The 10,333-nt window shown below is 42.5% G+C and overlaps 2 protein-coding genes across 2 annotated transcripts; both read left to right on the plus strand.

Moving 5' to 3' along the window:
- Positions 1 to 1,200: 1,200 nt before the first annotated feature.
- Positions 1,201 to 6,375, plus strand: BDCG_06482 (telomere length regulator protein; the record flags this gene model as incomplete). Its single annotated transcript, XM_045422217.1, has 3 exons — positions 1,201 to 4,203; positions 4,256 to 4,525; positions 4,588 to 6,375. The coding sequence occupies 3 exons, from the start codon at positions 1,201 to 1,203 to the stop codon at positions 6,373 to 6,375; spliced, it is 5,061 nt and encodes a 1,686-aa protein (XP_045277908.1).
- Positions 6,376 to 7,075: 700 nt separating this feature from the next.
- Positions 7,076 to 8,333, plus strand: BDCG_06483 (glucose-6-phosphate 1-epimerase; the record flags this gene model as incomplete). The annotated part of the gene is made up of 3 exons (XM_045422218.1): positions 7,076 to 7,327; positions 7,486 to 7,806; positions 7,944 to 8,333. The coding sequence occupies 3 exons, from the start codon at positions 7,076 to 7,078 to the stop codon at positions 8,331 to 8,333; spliced, it is 963 nt and encodes a 320-aa protein (XP_045277909.1).
- Positions 8,334 to 10,333: the final 2,000 nt, after the last annotated feature.

Consider the following 10,333-nt stretch of genomic DNA (forward strand, 5'->3'; position numbering starts at 1 on the left):
ATTCTTTGATGCTTGTATTATTTAAAAGAGATTATGAATCTGAGTATTTTCTATAGACACAGTCTGTATAAGAGATTCATTTCTTCTGTTTCTACTGATCTGTTCATTTCTACTGATCTTTTTATTATTTCTGATTTTCCTGATGATTTCTATCTACTCTTCAGCTACTCAGATTCTAATTGAGCTGACCTCTTAAATGATGATAGAAAATCAATATTCAGCTATGTTTTTAAGCTTGCAGATAGTCTGATTTCATGATATTCAGTGAAGCAATCTTGTATATCTCTAAGTTTTAATAAGACTGAATATATGACTCTTAGTGAGATAGTCTGTAAGATAATATAAATCTGAAATCTCATAATTGAGCTTGACTTTATCACTATATCTCTGATACAGATTCTCACTGATAATAAGAGTATTATAGATCTTATAAAGATGACAGTTATTATAATCTGAAGCAAGCACATTGATACATGTTTTTATTTTTTATATTGATAGTTGAATTAGAAGATTATTGATTTAGAATACATTCTTACTACTCAGATAATAGTGAATGAACTTACTAAATCTCTAAATACTGTGATATTTATATGATTCATGATTTTGCTAGGTCTTACAGATATAAAGATTGGGAATGTTTAATTTTACATTTGTATTTGATTTTGACAAACTATCTTGGTGGTTTGAGTGTTTTTGTATATGATTCTTGTTATCTTGAGGGGGGGTGTTGGCCCTTACAGCTGTTGCGGTTAGCGATCCCACTAGATCACATGACCCACCAGTATATTATGTTCCTGTAGATAGATCTATCAATACAACCTTCAACTATCCTACACTATCCTACAACTTCTTCACGCGTCTTAGTCAGCCGCCGTCGCGACCGGATCAGTTTGGCGTGTTTTCTCTTTTCAGCGTGTCTCAATCAAACGTCGACGGATTATCTCAACTTCGAACGTCCTGAAAGCGATGATAGTGTGGACTAGCTAAACATCTTAACCATGCTACATTCAATTACTACGGTGGTCTCATGATTGCTCTTTATTTTTTTACTGTTCTCCCAGGGCTGTTGTATTCTGAATCTATGAACCTTTCCCGTTTTATTCCTTATCTCCTGGTGCTGGGGTTGGGTGATAATCCCAGCTTTACGATCCTTCTGTTTCTCCGTGTTCGGGCCCCATTCAGCCACCCTTCAATCCAAATATGGTGGAAGTCCTGAGCCTCAGTGCTCTTCCTGCGCGCCCACCTACTCCCCCGCGATCATCCTCCTTTGATTCAACAGTGTCCAAGTCCGAGATCCAGCAGCCGTCCAGCCATCAAGTTCCCCTCTCCACGCCAGACGCCGGGTCTTCGCCATTGAACTTGTCATCCTTTCTCCAATCCAGCGGCCTGCCAAAGAGAGTCAATTTCTCCCCTATGACCAGCTATATTAAACCTCCGTCCTTTGCAAGCTCTAACAGCCAGAAGTCGAGAACACCACTCCGAGCTCTGCCGCCTTCAAACCAATGCAAGCCGTCTAAATCGATTCTCAAATCTTGTTGCTCGTCGCCTGCCTCAAATTCATCCGACGCGCAGGCAGTTAACCCATCTGGCAACCTGCCTAGCATGTTAGAATCCATCTCCAAGCAGCTCGCAGGCGACTCGCGCACCTCTAGGGCCGACGGATACCAGCACCTGCTGGGTGCTTTGACTGCATACTGCAACATTCCAGAAGAGAGAGCATTGGCAGATAAGGTTGAGACATTCTCACAGTACATCCGAAGAGATATCTGCGAAGTATCGGGGACCTACCAACCACTCGATATCAAAATCGTACACCAGGCGTTGAAGTTGTTCGCCATGTTCATCTATGAGCCGAATTTCTCTTCTCGACTCTCAGACGAGCTAAAGGTTTTCATGGTTGATCACGCAATCTCCTCTCTTCAAAATCCGAATGTACCAAAAAATGTTGCAATTGAGTATATGCGTATATTATCCGTGCAAAAATTGTCGCCAAAAATTATGACGAGCAATCGAGTAACACTTATTTTGGCTGTGGTTAAAGACGTTACAGACCGGGTAGAAGGCAAAGCGGTGATTGCACAGCGTCTAGCCATTTATGTAAATCTTCTATTCCTATCGCAGCAAACCATGGCGTCCCACGCTGGCTTGTGGATGGATCACCTTATAACGGCCCTGCTTCATAATTTCAAAGAGGTACGAACAAGGGCGATCAGACTTGGTAAGTTGGTTTCAATGGCACTTGGTCCAAACGCCACCGTCTCCAATGCATTACGGGAAGTACTTGATGTTCCGCTAGAAAATGGCTCTCCTTTTGTCTTGGAACTTTGTGGGCGATTATCGGGCATGATACCAAATCCCGAAAGTGGTTCACAAGTGCCGCAAATTTGGAGTATCATCATCCTCTTGCTTCGAACCAGGCGATGGCCCATTGACAATTGGACCCATTTGAAGGACTGGCTTCTAGTTATTCAAAAGTGCTTCAACTGCAGTGACCTAACGACAAAATCCCAAGCTCTCATCGCTTGGGATTTGTTTGTTTATGCTTTGCCGCCGAACGAGTCCACCAGTACAGATATCACCAAAATATTATTCCGACCAATCCTTTCGCAACTTGAGAGGAAGAAATCTGACAAGCAGGGTATCCTACTCAACCAAGCGTTTACGAGTTACCACAAACTTCTCTATTACGCCTTTCGGCCTTCGGCCTCTCATCGTCGTCTGGCCTTCTTCTGGACATTATACATTGGAACTCCACTCTCAGGAAACCTGAATTCCGACCCAACTAACAATGAGCGCTTGTGTCGGATACTGTCTTTTCTTCTCTGGAATCAGCGGCCAAGGGTTTGGGAAGAAGACAGGATCGAAATTAACAAGGGAACCGCCCTTGAACCGGAGGATCTCCCAAGGCTGGACTGTAAATGGATTCGATCTCGGTTATCAATTATTCTCCCTGTATTCACATCGCTATTCAAGACCTCAGCCTGGAATGATGATGATTTGGCTAAGTCAGGGATTGGACTCGCGTGGACAAATCTTTCAAAAGCTCTAGGCGATGCTTCCATCCAGGAGATTACCCCTTCATCAGAATCTATGCAGGCGATTGCCAGTATCTTAGGGACTTTGCAACGCGTTTGGAGGACAGCTCCGCTCTCGTTAAATGTGAACGGCGAAGAACGGAGTGACACATTTTATAATCGTTTCAAATTCCTTTTGACTACAATTGTCTCGTTCACTGGGCCAATTCTATTTACGGACAAGTTACTCTCACAAGTATCTCAGGACAGGTTTCAAACCGCCACCACTCCTACACACCAACGACGATCGGCGAACGACAATGTCAAATCTCCTATACTTCACTTACTTCAGTTAATTACATTTTCGCCGTTGTCCTCATCGACAACCAGCCCCGAATATTTTCAACTACTTCATGGCATAATCGAGATGAGTGCGCAAGGAAAATCATCAAGGAATGCCAAGCTGCAAACTCTTCGTCAATTTGCAGACATATTCTTAGAACAATCGGGAAATGTTTCTTCCAATCTGGAATGTTTGTCCAACTGCCACTATGTATGGTACAACATAGCCAAGCTGGCTAATGAATGCCTTGCGACCTTCCCACTGGAAACTGAGGTTAAAAAACATGACGATTCAGCGTCTAATGACTACGACAACGTAATAGCTATCCTGGTTGCGGGGTCTGCTTTTGAGCCAGTATTTTTAGAGTGGTCCTTGCTCCTTGATTCACTCGGTTCTATTGTTCGAGCCGAGAAGGGTGAAGCTACTTTAGCTACTACCCTTGAGACGCTAGCAGAAGCCATCAGCTCCCAACCACTATCAGCAATCGCTGGCCATTGTGCAGCTCTACTAGACTTAATCAAACTCCAGGAGCATCCTCCATCCTCGCTGCATCCGTCACTTAACAAATCACCATTCGCGCGTCGTCAAAGCCAACCTCATCTTTTCAACAACCTAATTGAACTAGCCAACAGGGTGCTGAAAGCAATATACGTTAAGTTAGCGGACATTGATCATCGTCGCATTGTTAGATTCCTAGACTCCACGACTAAGCTTATTGATCGATGTCCATCGTCGTTCGGTCCAGCTTTACTCAGCGGGTTACAGGAGTCTTTAGGCATATGGCTAATTGACCGTGATGGTTTGCTCACTAGCAGACCAGATGTGGACAGTACCATTAGTATCTCAGTACGTTTTGAGAATTTATTCCTCTGTCTCAAGAGTATGCTAATGACAATAGGCGCGACAATTGACGTTATCGACCGCTAAGTTGTTTCAAAAATCAGCCGAGTCGGGAGATAGTCTATTACAGAAGTTATCAACGCTGATCACATCTGGGTTGGAATCACGACATAAATTTACTCTGAACCACTTCATCAAATTATGGAATAATTCGTTTGGTTCCAAAGAGACGCCGGTATATCCTGAAAATGTGGAAAGAGCTCTGAGAAGGCTGAAGCCATTCGTGCATCTCGTGCTGCCAAACTTTCCGCCAGCGGGAGACTCCACGGTATGTACATGTACATGTACATTGTTTTATATTGAAGTGAATAGATTTTGACCTCATTCTAGATTGATGTTCCTTCTCCCGAATTCCTTAGCTCTCAAGAAGAACTAGCTCGGTCCGAAATTCCCATTAATCCCCTTGAACACACAAACAAGATTTGCATGGCTTTTTCTCCGAATGCTGCACAACGCACCCCGCCCCCCAGGCCAAATAAAGGCTACCGTCGGAACAGGAGGACTCCATCAACGACCAAGATCACAACACCCAAGCCTCGGCTTCCACATGATGATTCACACATTCAATTTGTCCCTGGCGATTCCTCTCCAAGAATCAATCCTGCTAGTGATACGCAGGTGCTCACTGACCGTCAAAGGGAGGTAAGGGATAGGCAGCGAGGCGAGACCGCGGAGTTATATCCAGGTATTCGTTCCTCCGATTCGCAGCTTGGCCGGGAGACAAGCCACCCACTGCGCGCGACGAAGCTTGGAGATCTTGAGATCGAAAAGAGTACTCCGCCGAGTCTCATACCTCAACTTGCCACCGCGGACAGCAAGGAGGAGTTCCTTGGTTCTTCACCAACTCCAACTGCCAAGACCTCAGTTGTGCAGTCAGATCAAATGATCGGATCGCCCTTACCATCTGAGTTGGGCATCGCTAGTCTACATTCAGAGGACCCACCCTCATCCCCTCCTCAAATACAGACCCCTGAAATCCGGAACGTAGAAGCGTCCGAGACCAGACGAATTTGCGATATCAAAGATCAGGATGTTATTATGAATGGTGATCTGTCTTCCCCTCCAAGGAGCTCGCCGACACCAACCAGTGGTAACACCAGTCGTCGCCGAAGTCTTTTAAGCTCCAGGAAAAAGTCTGAACGGAGGGTGACAAGATCCAACAGAGCCAATAACTCAGAGCCTATAGAAACCAAGTCAAAATCACATTATCCATCATACCCCCAAACCGAAAATGCCAGTCCAGTGCCATTAGAGGCAGGTGGTGATGAGAGATCTCCTACCTCGAAACGAAACAATCGCATCCCAATGATTGGAGCCGATAGGATTGATATTATTCCAGACTCTTTCAGCGATGATCTTGAAAAGCAGATAGCATCTCAGCTTGAACAAGACCTTGAGTTGTCAATGGATATGGAAGTCTCAAGTAGAACAACGGAAGAACCAAACGCTTCATTTGTGACGCGATCGATGAAACGAAAAAGGGAGGACATGCCTTCGAGCCTGTGTGATCGCATTAAACGAGTCTCTCCAAATAAGCGAAGCGATGCTGTAGATGATAGGGCGATTGATTCGGAGAATATCCCTTCTCAGCAGGAAAATACCACTTCTACAAGTGAAGTTTCACAGTTGAAACGATCGAGTCGATCATCACGGAGAAAGGCGAATTCAATGCTTTATACTGCGGAGGCTTTCAATTCCTCGTCCGATATTGGCCAATCTCCAAGTCCACGCAAGTCCAAGAAACGAAGATCCGTTCGCTTGAGCTGTCAACTAGCATTACCAGAAGACTCCATAGAACAAACCGACCGACTAACGACACCGCAAATTTCGCCTGATTCGAAAAGAGCAGAAGATACAGCAGCCGATATAGCCATGAGCGATCAGCCCGAGCATTCCACTTCCAGAGAAGCGGGTCTTGCCAGTTCAGCGGAACTAGAAACCCGATCAGACAGGGTGGAAAGTTCAGGGGTTGGTATACTTGCGTCTCTACGTTCAGTGTTGGGATCGCTCAGGACGGTAACATTTGGTAGACCTGTACTCCGTGAGATTGAGGATGTGATGTTTGATATCAAAGTGGAAGCACACGATGCTGCAAGACGACATGGTGGAAGTTTGTGAGAGAGACGGCCGTGCTGTATGGTTGTGCATTGTTTCTTGCCCCTTCCCTTGCTAACTCATTTAGTGGGTTGCTTTGTATTTCTTCCGTTACTATCTCCTTTTATAAATAATGCGGGCAGTTTTCTTCCCATTGTTCCTTGCCTTCAATTTTCGCTTTCTGTTCGGAATTAGGATGGGGGCGTCATAGGGATATTTTTGGCTCTGTATTGTATTCTACGCATACGAAGCTGCATTATTGACGAAGTTGAACTGCACGCGCAAATAAGAAGCCGATAAACCAGGATCCCAGATCTTATTGTTGCACCAGACGGGCATAGTCTGCTTTGTTAGGTGTGTTTCAGATTGGATGCAGCCGGAGTCTAGAATGCCGCGCGCAGTTCATCCATAATGTTCATGCTGATTATTCGGTCCATTTCGTCACTGTTGGCTTCCTCCACGGGCGGCTCTTCCTGGCGTTTCATTCCACGGCACTGATACCCCGCTACAATCCAATAGATATATATATATTTTGACCAAATACATACAATATTTAAAACCTCCGCTGCTTATACTATTATTCTCCTTCTATCTTACAATATCCACCATCTATTTCCCAATAAACTGATCCCATTCCATACCTAGGCAGGCTGATACCTCCTTTTCCCCGCCATAGAGTAATAAGAACTAACAAACCAACCATTAGCGAAAAACACCCACCACCATGGAGCGCGCAAAGAAGCCCCCAGCCATTCCCGTCTCCTCTCCTCTCCCACAGCCCACCATCACCATCTCCGTAGAAGAAGACAAGGTCCAAGCGTCGTTAGCATCCGGTGAATCCGTCACCGTCAACCTACTTGGCGCGACTGTCGTTGCGTGGAAACTTGCCGAGGGCGAGGAACAGCTATTCCTAAGCCAGAAGGCTGTTTTGGATGGCTCCAAACCTATCCGTGGGGGTATCCCATTGGTTTTTCCTGTTCGTACCAGATATTATTTTCTTTTTATTTTTCATTCCATTCCTTCTCCGCTAAGTTTAAATATATGCATTCCACTTGACTGGCGCGCATTGCTGACACCAGCGCCCCAAATCGGACCGACCAAATTGCTGACTTTGTTCTTTTTTCTTCGTGACAGGTTTTTGGTCCCCCACCTAAAGACCATGCAACCTCCGCGCTTCCCCAGCACGGCTTTGCTCGCAACGCATATTGGGAATTCCTAGGGAAATCGACTTCTGAATCAGAGGGGCAGGATGGTGATAGCAGTGTTAAGCTTGACTTTGGCTTGTCGACAAGCATGTTGAGCGATAAATTCAAGAGCGATTGGCCGTATGAATTTGGCCTCGTGTACAGTGTTACGTTGAGCAAGGACAGCCTGGGTACGACGCTGCAGGTCCGGAATAAGGGAGAAAAGCCGTTTGATTTCCAGGTTTTGCTCCATTCGTACTTTAAGGTTGAGGTATGTTGTGTCATTTTGTTTTTTTTTTTTTTATTTTACAGAAATGTCGTACCGGCTCTATCACACCTATCTACGAAAAATATTATTCCTCCTTAACGTGCATCCTGCGGAACTTTTCAGCTAAAATTGTACAACAGGACATCGCAAAAATCCGCATTCTAAACCTCCAATCAAAAACATACGTCGACAAAGTCCTCAACGCATCAACGCACGTCGAATCTTCGCCGGCCCTCGCAATCACCCAAGAAACAGACCGGGTTTATCAATCCCTTGATCCCAAGGTTCCCATCGTCATCGCAAACGGAGATGATAACGACAGCTCACTCTTCTCCATCTCACGCGAATCTCTTGATGACATCGTAGTCTGGAACCCGTGGATCGAGAAGGCGAAGGGAATGGCTGATTTCGCTCCGGATGATGGGTATAAGAATATGATATGTGTTGAGGCGGGGTCTGTTGTGAAATGGCAGACGCTGGAAGCGGGCGAGTCTTGGGAGTGCGGGCAGGTTGTGAAGAGTAGGCTCTGAGGCTTCCACCCTATAGAAGTTCATTTGTGTGTAGATGAAGGGCGTGGCTTTGGTCGTTGTTCAGGCGAAACGGATAACTAATGAAATAGGAATGGCAAGGCGACCCCCTATGAAACTTCTAGGACCATCTAATATTTTTTTTTATTCGATTCTACATTAAGAACATGCGCATAGATATGTTTAGGTGCTAGACAGACGTATTTCTTCCAGGGATCTCCCCGTGTGTTATCCTTTCCGCCACTTTGCCAATTTTTGAACTTTTGAGACGCATGGTAGGTAGACGAGATTAAAGGGTATACTGATTTACTAACTAGATCCTTACACTCATATCAGCTTTGTATATATGTCTATTGCCGGCCGTAGACGCTGTTTAGTGAGTTCAAGGGAGTAAAATCACATGACCAACTTCAAGGCATTCATACGGGAAGAACGTAGGGTTATTACACGACCGGATTATGGTTGTTCCACCATTAGACTGGCCGCCGGGACCATGAATTTCACATTTGGTCCCATTTGGTCTGGTCCCATACATTTCTTGACGTGAATCCTGCTGGGACTGGCTATCAAAAAAACATGTAAAGTGACTATATATCAGATCTTAAAATGAAACCATGACTTGAAAAAAATGAGAAAGTGGTTCCATTTGATCTCATTTAGTCTCATTCTTGACATAAAGTTACTATTTTTAGACATTTTAAGGTTTTTTTTAGACTATTTTTAATTTTTTAAAAAGTAACACTTTTTGGTAACACTCAAATGAGATTTAAAGTCATTTAAAGTCATAAAAATAATTTAAATTGAGAAGTGGAAATCATGGTCTCATTTGAAAAATGTGACAAGAGTAGACACTAAGTCTCACTGAGACAGTATGAGACTACTATCTAATGTTAAAACTGTGTAATGGGATCAGTCGAATTGATAATGAGACTATCAAAAAATCTGGTCCTGGTCTCAGACACAGTCACACAGTCAGTCTATTCATCATTTCAATCAGTGACACGGTCACTGAGCTGTAAATCATAGTATAATAATGAATGAATGATGAAATCACTGTAAATAAGTTATAAACTGAAAAAATCAATTATTATATTAGTGATATCACTGAATTTAATCTATATAATCACTAATTCTAAAAACTGTCTCATTTATCAGTATTATTCTCAATTGAAAATTATAAATATATCTATCTAAATTCATCTAAATTAACTGAATTAAGTTTCTTTTATAATCTTTATTTCTAGTTATATCACTCTTATTAATCATATTAATAAACTTATAAATTGAGATTTATAGATTAGTTATAATCTGAGAGATACTGTTATTAATTATCTGATATTTAAAAGTTAAGATTTTAAACTGATTAGACACTGAGTGTTTAAAAGTCTATATAATTATTAATCTCTAAATAAATTCGAGAATTATTTCACTGACTCTAACTTACTGTTTTAATTATTATTATTATTATTCTTTAATTATAGATATATAGAGTCAGAGACTATAATATCTATCTGAAAACTTTTAGTTCTCAGAGTTTTTCTAATATCTATAAAGTTAACTATTACATATTTATTAATTTCAGATATATAAAATCAGAAAATTTCAGCTTAGATGTAAGAGATTTTGTAAGAAATCTCACTTCTCACAGATTTTTTACCTCTATTTCTATCTCTTATGTAATTAATAGAGTTAGCAGCTCTTGACTACACACAATTATATAGACTGAAGTTCATGAATACTATTCACAACTCAGCTTGAATGCTATTATACATTTAATCTCTACATTTTATCTTTCTATCACAAATACTTCTAGTAGTTAATAGTACATATCACACTAAGCTACAAACACTTGAATAATTGCCTGCGAGTACTTATTCTTACAATATCATTACTGTGTTTCATAAGATCTGCATTACTAAAGAAGATAAGTGACTTACAGTATTCTGAACATGATATAATCTCTTTGAATAAGTAGTCACACTCTTTGAACTGGCTAATGCTCT

The sequence above is a fragment of the Blastomyces dermatitidis genome, assembly GCF_000003525.1.
Source record: "Blastomyces dermatitidis ER-3 genomic scaffold supercont1.6, whole genome shotgun sequence".
Lineage (NCBI taxonomy): Eukaryota > Fungi > Ascomycota > Eurotiomycetes > Onygenales > Ajellomycetaceae > Blastomyces > Blastomyces dermatitidis.